This window comes from Corapipo altera, unplaced genomic scaffold (genome assembly GCF_003945725.1).
Source record: "Corapipo altera isolate COAL_440 unplaced genomic scaffold, ASM394572v1 66, whole genome shotgun sequence".
NCBI lineage: Eukaryota > Metazoa > Chordata > Aves > Passeriformes > Pipridae > Corapipo > Corapipo altera.
Genome location: NW_020884924.1, coordinates 4,727,888 through 4,742,643, shown reverse-complemented (window position 1 = coordinate 4,742,643; position 14,756 = coordinate 4,727,888). Strand labels below are relative to the sequence as shown.

Below are 14,756 nucleotides of genomic sequence, written 5' to 3'. Positions count from 1 at the left end.
GGTGGCCCTTTGGAGAGGACTGGCGGATATCTGGGAGACCTGGGATCTGCCTTGAGCTTTGCTGTTCTTTACCTCACACTGCACACTACTTTGTTCACCCTGCTGGGGCAACTGCAGGGTCACTGTCACCTCTCTTGGAAAATGCTTTGGGATTATTTTTATTCTGGAGCAAAAAGATGCTTATAGACAGTCTGTGTACGTTGTGTGTATTATTAGCAGCTGGTGTGTTCATAATGACAAACAGTGAGAGACTTTCATTGTATTGACCAAAATATTTGTTTTCTGATTTTGTCATTCAGATACCAAAAGCTGTGGAAAAGTTATGTGAAGCTGCGTCACCTACTGGCTAATAGTCCCAAAGTCAAACAGGCTGATAAACAGAAATTATCACAAAGAGAGGTATGCTGGGCCTTCCTAGAATTGATAATTGAGCACTGTAATTCGGGATGGAATAAAGCCATGCGACTGCCCTGTTTATAGAAATCTTTCACAAAAGATTTTCTTTTCAGGCTGTTAACAGAGATTTTATTTTTATCTATACTTGTTATTGGATGGGATTTTTTCCTTTTTTCAGCTGTCAAACTACTGCAAGTTTTTTACCCAGTGATAGAAATAATCATTATGGAACCATAATGTCTTTATAGCTGTTGCCATTAATGGTTTTAAGAATTAGCATAGAGAAGGACTTTTTATTTCACAATGTACTTTTTAACTGGCTCATAATTTTAGGCATTTCTCTTCTGATATAAGAACTGCCATCCTTGTGTTTGGTGTTAAACCATAATTTATTAGGTAATCTTAGTGCATTGCTTAAGATCTTTGACTTGAAATTGTGTGATTGCTGTGTATTTTTCTCTTTTTTTTTCCCCCACAAAAGTGATGAGCAATAAGCATTTCCAAAGTACAAACGCTCAACTAATTGGGAATTAAAATCAGAAAAACAAAGACCCCTAAATATAGACTAAAACAGCTCTTAGGTATCTATTTTTTTAAAATCTTGAACTGAAGCTTTGAATTTTTTTGGTGCCTGTCGATCAGGTACTCTGTAGAGAATAAAGAGTACATAGAAGAGAAATTAACTTCTTGGGTACCGGATGGTATTTAATTAAATGGTGTTGTATGTCTATTTATTGATTAGAAATACTAATTATTCTTAAAATAATAGACTACCCTGAGTGGGGAAGGATCCATGAGAATCAGGGAGTCTAATTCCTGAGACTTCCCCAGTTTATTGTGTACCTTTGGCTGCAACTAAGTGTTTGATACTTTTGCCATTGCACCTGATTTCTACTATTGCTGCAAAGTGTAATATGCTGTTGCATGAGCAAGAGTCTTAGTTAACATTTTATTCTTGCTGATGTTAAATAAGCTTTGGATTCCTTACTCATAAATAAGAAAAAACACATAACATTGTGTCTTAACTGTGCTACAGTTGTAAGGGGAAAAAAAATTTCATCCCTACAGGAGATGATTTTGTTTGCCACAACTACTCGGAGCAAGTAGAAGGGAAGAGCATTGTTGTATGGGCATCTTTTCATTAGGGGGTAATGGATGACTCATTTGTAAAATTCTATTGGATTGTTTTTAAGGGGGTGATCATATTTTGCTTCAAAAAATAAAATGTTCTTTTTGTATTTAGGACTTACTGCTGATTTTTGTTTCTAGACTGTATTATCTATGATAGCAAGTTTTTCTAGTAGTTTGCCATCAGAGAGGCATACAGGGCTGAAGCAGAAGCTTTATGTGAGGATAACTTATGTATTTTCCAGTGGAGGTGTCAGTAACTCAGAAGGAGCTGTAGGACTGTACCTAACTGGTACATGGGCTTTTAAAGATTATGAATCATATATTTTGAGCCAGTCAAACTGAAATACAGTTAGGTGTAGCAAATACTGTAGCACCTATCTGAGGAAAAACTCAATGACATAACTTTCGGTAATGCACAAGGGGGTGCAGTGCTGTAAGCATCTCTATTCCCTCTACCATCAGTCATCCATTACTCTGAGGTTGTGCAATGGTATTATTTGTGACAAGGTCATGCCTGGGGGCTTTGTTCCTTTTAACCTAACTTCAAGCGTTTACAGCAGGTGCATAAATTGGGACCCGAAGGCTCACTTTGAAGTCAGTGGAGGGAGAAATGCATTTTGAAGCCATTTATCCCCCTTCATTGAATATAAAAGGAGCCAGGGCTAACCAGCCTCCTACCCTAGATGCCTCTGTACTGAGGTGTTTGAGGTTTGATGAATCTGTGTCTGGACAGATGCACCTCTTGGAACTACTCTAGGAGTCTCTGCAGAACAGAAAACAGAGCCTATTCCTGCCCAGATATGCTCACAGGCTTCAATCTGGAAGCTGGGGAGAGACAGCTTTGAGCAAATGCCCTGTAGTGAAAAGGAGAAGGAGAGACGGGATAGGTTGCAGCTTTGAAGAGTTTTATGTTCTGAAGAAGGAAGAGCACTGAGGGAGTCTTTACTGTTAGTTCATGCTGTGTGGAGAGCTTCCAACCCCAGGGCTTTATAGCATTGGAAGCAGGAGATCTTGATCCAGGGATGATTTGTTTTTATCTGGTTTTCTTTCGTTCCGTTGTTACTGAAAAAATTTTCTTTTAATGATTCTGTCAAAATTTTTAATGATACCGACCCTTTCATAGTTTCTAGAGACAAATAAACTGCACAACACCAAACAGCAGTGGTCAAGGCAAAACAGATATTTTTTACGTATTTTAATTGAAATAATATTGGTAAATTTCATCATCATAGTCTCCAAGACCAGCGAATGCTGACCCCTTTTCCAGGCTGGAGGTACTAACATTGTTCAACAGAAACTATTGCAAAGTAGTCAAGATCACAAAACCAAGGCCTTTCTTTTATTTAGTCTGTTTTACTCCTACTGAATGCTTCAAGCCAAGAGTACTCATGGTGATGGACTTGAGTGAAGGGGTTGTTTTGTACATGGGATAAATAAGGTGCTTTCATTATAAGCACTTGAACTTTCTTGTTTATCATACTGGATGTATGAGTTGGACTGGTTTGTTCTGTAATTTGCAGTAAAAAATACAGTAACTCTGTTCTGTTCTTAGTCTACCAAAATCCTCTGTTTACACTGTATTCTAACACCTCTGCCACAGTCTGTGATTAGCATTTAACAGATTTGTACGAGCCTTAGAAACTACACACTAAAAGTGAACCTTAAATGGGTGTTGTGAGCGCACTCGTGTGCACATTTATACTGCTTTGTTGTAGAAAGTTCTTCATAGGAGTTCTGTTCTCTCCCTGTTTAGGAAGCACTGCAAAAAATTCGTCAGAAGAACACAATGAGACGTGAAGTGACCGTCGAGTTGAGCAGCCAGGGATTCTGGAAAACTGGGATACGCTCTGACGTCTGCCAGGTGACTAAACTGCAGAGATGTCTGGTTTGTTTTCTTTCTTGAAAGCTGCCATTTACCTCTTTCAAAGTTTTGCTGCAGTTCTAGACTGAAGAACCAAATGGAAATGCATTAGTAAGTAATGAATCAACTCAGTAAGATCTGTTGATTTAGGGAACTATTCTAGTGTCCTGTGCACTCCCTTCACACACAAAAAAAAGATATTTTAAAATTTTGATTTGCTTGCCATTGGTTGATTAACACAGAGGAGAGGGCTTAGGAATGTCCACCTTGAAGGCTGGATGTTGAGTCTACTGTGGACCTCTAAGGTCTTCTTAATCCACCAACTAGGTTGGTTTTAGATATTTTAATTTTATTGTGTTTTTCTATTTAGATAGTTTAAAAAAACCCAAGTTTTACACGGAAGCATGAAGAAATATCATTTTACTTAAAAGAAAGTTAAAAAAACCAAAAACCCACCGTAACTAACTTTTGGATTAAAACAGGTAAGCCTCAGTAGAAAGATATCTTTCAGATACTATATTTCATATTCATGACATCTCCAAGGAAAGATCTCCAAGGAGTAGGGTATCTGTCAGATCCTATTCTGAAGCAGTTGACAGCCACCAGCTTTGTGATATGAAAAAATAAGTGCAATTTTTATACAATATTGTAATAGTAAAGTTCAAGTAGTTATAACAGCCAAATAATTATTCTAGAGGTATACTTGCATTATTTTTTTAGCTGTTGTTCTGGAGATGAATTCAAGAATTAAATGTATGCAACTTAATATTAAACTTAACAGTGTGAAGTATAAACTTGGAGGGTTGCTAGGCAAAGGTGTAGGTAGAAATCCTGTTGTAAGTCTGATAAGGCCAAAGGGGAAATTCTAGAGGGAAAGAAATGCTAATAACTTAAATTGCTTTTTTTCTGCCTGAAACGTTTCTTGTGCTTCTACTAGTGCTTCTGAAGTGGAAGAAGGAGAATAGTGGGACAGTATCTTCTCACATAGCTGAGGAAAATTGCAGCCCTTTTCTAATTTTTTGTTGTGAACTGTATCTATTTTTACAGCTTAAGTAAACAGTGTAAATTTCCAATTTAGGAGCTTTGTAACCAGTCTGTGTTACTCAGAATATCTTGTGATTCATCTCTTAATGTCTTGGATATTCCTTTTCGTTTGCTGTTGAAGGACAGCAAAACACCAAAGAATGATGAAAGTAAAGCTGTTTCACAGTTTTTCTGCCCATCTGCAGCCATAACATCTAAACTGCAGCCAGTTCTGGTATGAAGGGCCTTTGATTTGATTTCTTTGAGAGGCCAAGAGTAGGCAACTGTATGTCTGTGAAATGAAAGATTGCTGCTGTTGCTACATGCTTTTTCCCAGATTAAAGAAGACTAAAACTAAATATGCATAAATCAACTCTGGGGGCAGAGCTAAAGTGCAGCGATTTAAAATTACTGCTTTTAAAAGCATTAGAGTTTAGAAGATTGAAAGTCTTCTAAGTCACTCTTGATAGATTATACTTATTCTAAGTTCAACATAGCAGTAATGACACTGGTCTTTGCAGTCTCAGAAATGAACCGCTTGAAAGGGGAGGAAAAATGGTGAGTGGAATGTTCAAAAAAATTTAAAATGGCTGTGTTCTGACAGGCTCACTTGAAGTTATCCAGTAGATCAAGTGCAGTATTTGGCCGCTAAGCTGGGCAGCACTTATTATAAAGTCTGATAAGATGGGGCCGTGCTGAGAAGATATCTCCGTCTCCCCACTCCACCCAATTATTGCTGCTGGTATGCCCTCAATAGCAGTGTTAAGTGTTCAGCATGAACATCATACATTTCAAATATTTAAGATCACCTGCTTCCTCTTAGTAGCTTCAGATCAGGAGCATCTGCCATCCTGGGGGATGGTAGCACTAGCTGAGGGCACCTGAGAGAGTCTCTGCCTTGCCATGTCAGCTGCAGCAAGAAAAAGGCACCCAGAATATTTAAAATCGTATCTATTTAAAAACAGAAAAGGAATAACCTGTATGTTTATAGCCAGATGCAAGTACCAAGGTTATGGGATAACTCCTGTGGCTATATGGTTTCAGAAGACTCTTTTTAATCACTAGCCAATCTTTAGCCTGATAAAATTTTTAAAAGATATATTTTATTTTCTTCTAAAGAGATAAATACATAAAACATCAGAAACGTCAAATAGTTATAATCCAAGATGACAGATATTAATTGAATCAGTCGAGTAGTTAGTGCCATCACTTTGTCAATATGATTGCAAGAGTCAAATTAAAGTCCTTCTGTGTGCTCCCAGGGATCTGTCAATTCTTTGTTCACTGCACTAGAGCTGATAAAAGTCTAAAACTTTGTATTTCAGTCCTCAAAGGTAGGACCACATGTATTGCTACAAAGAATGTTAAACCTTTGTTGAGCGACTCTTTCTGTCTAGTACAGTGGAGCATACAGGCAGGGAGGCAGAACTGTCCTGTGAAACAGTTTTGTGTTGACTTATTTTGGGATTTTCCATTAACTCCTTCTCTGAAGGAACACATATGAAGCACACTTTTACAGTTTATATAGCAATAACGGGGAATGTTCTTATAAATTACCCTGAGAAAACTCTAAATGAGTGACATGGTAACAAAATAAAACTTCATTTACACTTTCTTATTTTGCTTGGAGTGGTTTTGCATTTTTCTGCCTTTCAGGAATCCAGGGAGTCTTTTTCTTGCTGTTATCTGGTTCTTTCCGTCCAACAGAAACAGACTAGGAGGTGCTGGTTGACAGCTGGCTGAACAGGAGCCAGCAGTGTGCCCAGGTGGCCAAGAAGGCCAGTGGCATCCTGGATTGTATCAATAATAATATGGCCAACAGGACAGTGATTGTCACCCTGTACTCAGCACTGGTGAAGCCGCACCTTGAATCCTGGTTTCAGATTTGGGACCCTCACTATAAGACAGATGCTGGAGCAAGCCCAGAGAAAAGCAATGGAGCTGGTGAAGGGTCTGGAGCACAAGTCTGGAGCAGCTGAGGGAGCTGGGGTTGTTTAGCCTGGAGAAAAGGAGGCTCAAGGAGGATCTTATTGACCTCTACCATTACCTGAAAGGAGGCTGTAGAGAAGTGGAGGTCAGCCTTTTCTCCCACGTAATAAGTGACAGGACAAGAGGAAATAGTCTCAAATAGTACCAAGGGAGCTTAAAATTGAGTATTAGGGAAAATTTCTCCACTGAAGGGTTATCGAGCACTGGAACAGGCTGCCCCAGAAAGTGGCAGTTACATCCCTGGAGGTATTTATAAAGACATTTGGGACGTGGTTTAGTTGGTGTACTTGGCAGTGTTAGTTTAGCAGTTGGACTTGATGATCTTAAAGGTCTTTTTCACTCTAAATGATTCTGTGATTACCTTTCAGTTCTGCATTCATTTCTCAAGAATTTCACAGTCTTATACTTAAACAGAAAGTAGTGCCATTGGTTAGTCTTAATTTCTTGATCTTGTAACACTCGACAGTCTGTATCTTCTGCTGTTCTGTCTTTAGTGACCTGCAGAAATCTGTAATGTCATTTATTCTGTAAATTATACATCATCTACTTTGTGTGCTTGTTTTTCTTGCTTCTCTCCATGCTATATACTCATTTCCTGTAATCATTCACAATCCTTTTTCTGAAATTAATTGTGATAGCCATCATATTTTGATGCCCTTAAAACACACCATTCTTTTGAATATATTCATGTCATGTCACTAATAGGAATGATTCGAAGAAATTAAAGTGTCACAAAAAGTCACATGCACAAAAGTCTTTTAAATCCTGCATTTCTCCTCTATCTCTTTTCATTCTTATGGAAGATTTGTGATGTTGATATCATACTTGCTGTACTACTGTACCGATAAACTGTACTACTTGCTTATTTCAACCCAGATGCATCCAAAGTCAATATTAGCATAGAATTTCTGCTTTAAAATACTTAAAGAGGGAGACTCCTGTTGTTACAAGGTAGAGTTGTTGAGTTTTTTTCAATTTTATTGACGTTTTCCCCAACAGAAAAATATTGTCTGTTTCCTAGACGATCAAACAGCAACCTTTCTGATATTTCTTTAGCACTTAGGGCCAAAAAATGCCAGACTACAGCATTTCAAAAATCCCTTAATTCTTCCTCAAAAGGAAATAAAGCAAAGTACTAATAACTGTGCTTGAAAATGGAGTGACTGTGAGTAGCCAAATGTTGTTTGGTGAAAGCTGATTAAAGTTGTTTAAAAGGGGTTAAGAAGTGGTTAAAGCTGTGCAGATGAACCAATACAATTACTTAAGTGCTCTGATAATGAAGGATGGGAAACCATGATTTTTTTTTTTTCCTCATTTAAACCAAAACACTAAAACTCAGTGTTGTGGCAAATGGAAAGTGTTCGTCTTTATAACTTAGTCAGCTGAGTACCCTGTACACTGAACTTCAATGTTTTTCCTTATTCCAACTGTTTTTTAGCATGCAATGATGCTTCCTGTCCTCACCCACCATGTGCGCTACCATCAGTGTCTGATGCATTTGGACAAATTGATAGGCTACACTTTTCGAGATAGGTGTTTGCTGCAGGTAAGATATTAAAAAAAAAAAAACAGCTTCTTGATGGTTTGTCTTTAGAATATTCCTGAGTTTATCCTTAACCCTGCCTGCTGTACAAACTTGAGAAATGTGCTACATTGCCACAGCTTGCATGTGCCTGATTATTTCCACTGCAGATCTTTCAAAAGTTTCAGTTTTCCCAAGAGACTTCTAGATAGAAATGTCTGTTGGGCATGCAGATATACACCTGCCTTTGCTACCGTGGTAATTCTGGACTTGCTTGTAATGTGTAGAAAGATAAAAAGATGCTTACTGAGAAGACTGTCAAGTATACATTATTTCCATCTAAGTTATTTTTTTAGATATCGGTGGAAAATACAGTGTTATTCTGCACATGAGTGTATGTGCCCTGCTACTTCTTTTTATAGTCTGTTCTTGCAAAAAAGAATAATTAAAGTGTTGCCTTTTTGTTTTTCATTCATAGCTAGTGAATAGAAATTTGCGGATTTCTGTTCAGCACTTGATTTCTGCAAGTACATGATGAAATTTTTGCATTAACAAGCAGGAGTAGGAACTGGAGAGGAGAGTTTCTTATTTGTTTTAAATGCATCCATGTCACATAACCAGTCTTTTATGTTAGTGCATATTTGGAATCGATCACCTCTCAGACTGATGCTTGTCATGGTTGCTCCTTTCCTCTTAGACTTTTTCTGAAGTTAGTGAAGACAAATGGGGACTTCTTTTTGGGATTTCTCCTGAAATAAGCATCATCTCTCTCCACTGACTGAACTAAGTTCAAACATGGCAGTTCCTGTGTATATCTAGAGATTTACTGCCAAATTAATTTAAGCAGAGGTTTACAGAGATATTTTTTCTTGTAGCATTTCTGTTTTCTTGAAGTTGTTTTCCAGACCTTTCCTACTGAAAGTTACATCAAACATTGAGCACCTTCTAGGGTTTGGTTGTTGCCAGGCTGCCTTTGTTTTAATGTGAAAGATAAAAATGCAGTGATAGAAATGTTCAAAATGTTGAAACCAAACACACAAACCAAAAAGCAAATTCCAGTTGAAAAGAGATGAAAGCATAAAAATCAAGTGTATAAGCATTAGTCATGTTTGGTTATAACAAATGTGCTTTTTAATACTTGATCCTTGCACAGATGTATTTAAAACCTACAAACATTTTCCAGAAGAGAAAGAACTTAAAGAAATATATATATAGCATCAGTAACCTACTTAAGCATAGGCGATGTTAGTTGTATAATTTTGCATTGATTTTTACCTGTTTTATCATAGTATATTCTTTTTAAAGTATAGACAAAAAAAAAAAGACTACACTAATTTATCTATTCAGAGAAGCTGTAATGTGCCATCCAGTTCAGATGGAACAGAATTTGAGAACGTGCAATTACAGCAAACTTACTAATATTAATAAGGAATTTAAAAGGACTTGGAGGAAGTTCTTATTGTTGATTAAATCTAATTTTACTCTCTAAGTCTTATGTTTAGAAAACAACAGAGAACGCTTGAATGAATTACTGAATGTCTTTGCTCATAGTCTGCAGCACCAGTTCTGCAAGTATGTCAGAAGTAACTTTCTACAGCTTGAATTTGCCAGTGTATCTCTTTCTTATGTACAAGCTTTGTGTTCACATACTTTTGTACATGAAGAACATTTTGAGCTGTGTATGTGTAAAGAAGGAGAAAAGGTATGAGTTTGCAGGATGGAGTTCTGAGAGCAAGCTGAAGTTCTGTTTACTGCTGCCATTTTTGTAGTGGTGGTGTCAGCAGCAGAGTAAGCTTTTGATAATGCCAGGTGGTACAAATGTAAAATAGAATGCTGCCATTTCTCTTTACTTCCAACTGAATAGTGAGCCCTGTATAGTCATGGGGGAAAGAGTTCTTCTGTGAATAACTGTGTCAGGAGTAATATACTTGTTGTTTGATTTTTTTGAACTAGGAAAGCATTATAGATACTTAAATAATGCAAATGTGGATGGTTGAGAAGCTCTTTTAATTGCTTGTATTTTTTATATGAATATTTATACTTCAATGTTAGAGAGAATATATGTTTAAATAAGCAAATATATTGAAATCAGGTCAGCAAAGCTGGTAAGCAAAAGTCTTAGGGCAAATTGACAGTTCATGCTTTTTCTCTTCTCAACTAATTTTTCTTTAAAGAAAAAAAATGTTGAAAGTTAATTAGTTAAAGTGATGATTGGGTAGAAATGTTGCTTCTTTCTGAGATCTGAAATAGTACATCCTACATTTAAATTGCTGGAACCAAGGTACTGATTGACTACATTACTCTGTAACTTTTCTTCAAACTGAAAAATAACAATTAGTAGCTGTCATTCTTAGATAATGTTTTTCTTCCATTTGCAAAAATACATCTAAGACTTTTTTTTCCTGTATGTGTTACACTATAGCTCGCCATGACTCATCCAAGCCATCACTTAAATTTTGGAATGAATCCAGATCATGCCAGAAATTCCTTATCCAACTGTGGGATTCGACAGCCAAAGTATGGAGATAGAAAAGTTCACCATATACACATGAGAAAAAAAGGTATGCTGTTACACCACTAACATTTTTCATTTACTTCACACTTAATCAGTATGAACACCCTTTGTCCATTATCATTTTGTTGGCCATTGTTCTTTTGAGAGATCCCTTCAGCGAAGGATTTCAATGGTTATACACAGACATCAGTGAGATCTTTCTAAAAGACTGGATTTTGCAACTAATTCAGCAGATAAAGAGCTGGGGAAAAGCAAGGATAATAAATGGGATTATGTATTTTCTTTGATTTTTGGCAGGTGTTGTTTTCCTAGTTTGTTGATCAACATGGTGAGCCAACTGGAGGATATTTTGTAAAAAGTCTTATTAATGTGAACATGTGGTCTGTCTGCTGCAGAATATTCCTTACCCCTTAGAAGTATATTCAGTTGTAATGAAGTAAATTGTTTATTGTTTATCTAATATTTGGAATGTCTTTTTCATGCAAAGGTGGTATTTTTATCTGGCTCTCTAAATGCAAAAATACAATGGTGGTGTAATAGAATTGTGGTCACTTAGGCAGAAAACATCTATAAGGATTATATTTGCTGTAATAATAAACCCTGTGAATAACAGAATGATCTTCTGTACAGCAATTACAAAATAACATTTTGAGTAATTATTTTCTATGTGTATTCAAATTGAATTAGTGGCTGTTTATTTAATAGTGCATTGTTTATATTTCTAGGGATAAACACCCTGATAAATATTATGTCCCGTTTGGGACAGGATGATCCAGCTCCTTCCAGGTAATGAAAATAGTTGTTTGCAGATAGGAAAGCTGTTGCAGAGAGAGATATTTAATAGAAACAACCAACTTACTGTCAGCAACAGCTTTGGCAAATAGTAGAAATGAAAAGTAATTTTGAATTGACTTTTATATTATGAAGATGTGCTGAACCTCCATTAGCAGTGACATACTAAATGTTTGGTCATGCCTGCAGAAAACTCCTGAGGAAGGCTTTAACAGATAATGTTATCATTTTTGTTGATCCCTGAAATGAGGAGGACTAAAAGGCCACCTTGATGCTTTCTGCAGAATAAAAAATAAGATTTGTTGTTGTTATCATTGCTATAAATTGGATTCTCCATCATGTTTTTTCAGAGTAGTACCTTCCTGGCCTGGAACCTTGTTAACACAAATGTGATGCTGAACATGGGCTTCACTGATTTACTGGTCTAATTTTGACAGATGCAAAAATCATTAATGTTGTAATACAGTAATCCTTAAATGACCACTAAGAATTCTGTGCAAATTAATAATATTTAAGATGTTGTTTATAGCCACAGGCACCATATTAAGATAAAGTTGAGTAAACCAAACCCACAGGGCTAACGTAAGAAGCAGTTGCATGTGAAATCTCCTAAATGCATGAACTAGATGGCTGAGTGTATTTTAATTAACTAGTGCTGTGCCTTTTAAGAGTCATAATTTTAGAGAAATCTCTGAAATAAGAGAAGTTGAATTTTGCATAAACAATAGTTGCATTGTTCCCCAAATGCTGTTTCAGCTAGACCATGCCCTTTTCTTTTCAAGCTTATTTCAGCCCTTTTAACATAACATGAGATAAGGCTAAATGGCATTAATTCTTGTGAAATGACACACAGATATAAAGTCCCACTTCTGAGTGACCTGTGTTTTCTGCTATGTTGCTACACGGAGGAATTGTAGATTTGCTCATACATTGTTTTACCCAGCAGAGGTACTTGAATTCTTTCAGCCCATAACAAAAGCTTGCCATTTCAGAAATTACACTAACTGTAAAATTGTTGGGGGAGTGCAAATTACAATAAAAGCTGCCAAACACTTGAGAAGGATCTTCTGGATTAAAAAAAAATAAATACATTCCTATGGCAATGACCTTGATTCTGTTACAATCACACATCAAGTCAAAAACAGTGCTGCTTACCTGCTTTGATGTATAGATCAGAAATTTGTATATATTCGAAGACAGACTGGCATATTTTCAGCTGTTGTGTCCTGTTAAAAGCAGGCAAAGAGCTTGGAGGAAATGAAACTTTATGCAAGACAAAAGCAAATCAGGAGCAATGATAGAAGAGAACACAGGAAATAAAAGATTCTACTAGCTTTTAATGGCATCTTTGGATGCATCTTCTTGTACAGCCATTTTTTCTTTTGAACTTACAGGAAACAAGGCATTTAAAAGTGCTGTGAAAACTGAAAGTACTTACTGCCTCACAGCTCTGCCACAGCAACAATCTCTTGCAGTCATCCCACCCTGCAGGTGTTGATGTTAATTAGGTACAGCTGCCTAGTTGCATCCACAAGGTTGAGGACAGGGTGTTTGTTTCAATCCCCTGGTACCCTCTGATGGACAAAGAAACCCGACCTCAGGGCCAGTCAGTGGTACTGTTTCTTTCTCCATTTGTGAAGCTCTGACAATAGCTCAGAATAGAACATAAGGAAATTTCAAAGATGGTGATGTCAGTCCTGAGTCTCACGATTCATATAGTTGTTACTTTGTTTTGGAAAGGACAGTAACCCGGAGAGGGTGGGGGAGGCTGCCAGAATGACTGTCATGGCTAATTAGCAATCAATTCTGATTTTTTTCTATTTTAATTGTATTCTGAAAATAACCAGCATGTGTTACTAGCTGATAGTAAACCATAAAGTGTCTTTTTCAGGATTAACCACAATGAGCGTTTAGAATTTCTGGGAGATGCTGTGGTGGAGTTCTTAACAAGGTAAATGGGGAATTCTTCAATAGTTCTCACCTTTGTATGGTATTATCATACTGTTGGGTTTATTAAGCTTTTCAGTGTCTGCTTTATGACTGTGTATGTTTGCAGTCCTACCTGATATTTAGACCTGCACATCTGCACACAACTCTCTTTCAGTGCTGATGATAAAACAAGAAAGATTACAAAATTAAAAGCTAGACTTTATGTTTCCTGGAGTGTGATTTTAAGTTGTTTTAAGTTAGAGATTAGTCAGCTACAGACAAGTTGAACTTTGTACCCTTTTTAAAAAAGAGATATTTTTCTTGGCATGACATTTTGTTTCCATAGATCCTTTTTCTCTAGTTGCAAGGGAGAAACATTTATTGGTAATATTGAATGTGTTCTTTTATTTCTAGATATTAGGGCTGTAGCTTCCATAAAATCTGTATGTAAATAAAATAGTTGAGCACAAATGTCATTTATTTAGAAGTGATGAAAAAAAAACAGGGTTCATCAGAGATTGCTTTAGTTCTGGTCTGAGTATTCTGAAATCAGTTAATAATACAGGGATATTACCTGTTATCTCCATTGGTCTATCTTACCTGAGTAGCAGAGGCAGCCATGTAGATTGCACTAAGTAAAGATTATAATCCATTTTCAGCTGCTTTGTTCTACTGTTTTTAATAGGGGAGTAGTCTTGTTTACTAGTGAACTGCTCTTTAAGCCAGGTTGTTATTTGAACTACAAAACTGCCTTTGTTGTCTCTATTCTCTGCTAGCCTCTACTAGCCATTAGCTACGTGATATTAAAAACTATTAGCCTGTTAAGGTCTCCACTGCCTTTAAAACTCATGGCCTTTTCCACTCTTACAACAGTACAGGCTGATAAAATGGAAGACTTGCTGATTAAAATGTCTTGCATTTTTCATTGTCATTGTTCATCAACCATCAGTTCACTTTCTGAGCTAACTTTAGTCTCTATTCAGAAAAAAAATGAGCTCTATTTCAGTTCAATAGAACATGTAAGCACCTATTTAAGTCAGATTTTTTTTTTCTACGTCTTTTGGCTTTAGGTGTCTGCTGTTGTGAATTATGATGCTTTATTAGGTTGTCTCTAAGTTTTATAGCAGTTTTTGTCTTAAATAATCTTTATCCATCTGCATTTTCCTCCCTGTGTACCAAGTTAATAAAATATTGTAATAATTAGTGCCAACACTGCTTTAATTGTGGGATGTTGAAAGCCCTCTGTGTGTTAAATTTTTTTCAACGTGGGTTAGATAGTCTTATATGAAGGTGTTCAAAATCATTGATTCATTATTCAGATCTCGATTGGATTGCGGAATTACTTGTTTTGTTTCAGTTCTATGAATTATCTTACTTGCATGATGAGAAATACCATTAAAAGTTGCTGAAAGCCTGTGATTTTTACTCTTTTTTCCTCTGGGGCATTAATGACTTCATACATTTGATAAATACGAGCTGTTGAGTTCTGTTCTTTGTCTCCATTAGCATCTCTTAAAAGTACTCTAAGAAACTTATGCTGTTGGTCTGGCCTGAATTAGCAGCAGCACTGAAAGCACTGACCTGCAGCGTGGAGTTTC

At 36.6% G+C, this 14,756-nt stretch overlaps 1 protein-coding gene across 2 annotated transcripts in view; it reads left to right on the top strand.

The window, feature by feature from the left end:
• The window catches only part of DROSHA (drosha ribonuclease III), a 70,518-nt gene that overhangs the window by 30,520 nt on the left and 25,242 nt on the right, over positions 1–14,756 (top strand). For both annotated transcript variants that reach the window (XM_027657431.1, XM_027657432.1), the window contains 6 exons: positions 300–399; positions 3,281–3,388; positions 7,839–7,946; positions 10,345–10,483; positions 11,163–11,223; positions 13,121–13,180. In XM_027657431.1, coding sequence (XP_027513232.1) covers positions 300–399; positions 3,281–3,388; positions 7,839–7,946; positions 10,345–10,483; positions 11,163–11,223; positions 13,121–13,180 — 576 coding nt within the window. The remainder of the gene's footprint in view (positions 1–299; positions 400–3,280; positions 3,389–7,838; positions 7,947–10,344; positions 10,484–11,162; positions 11,224–13,120; positions 13,181–14,756) is intronic.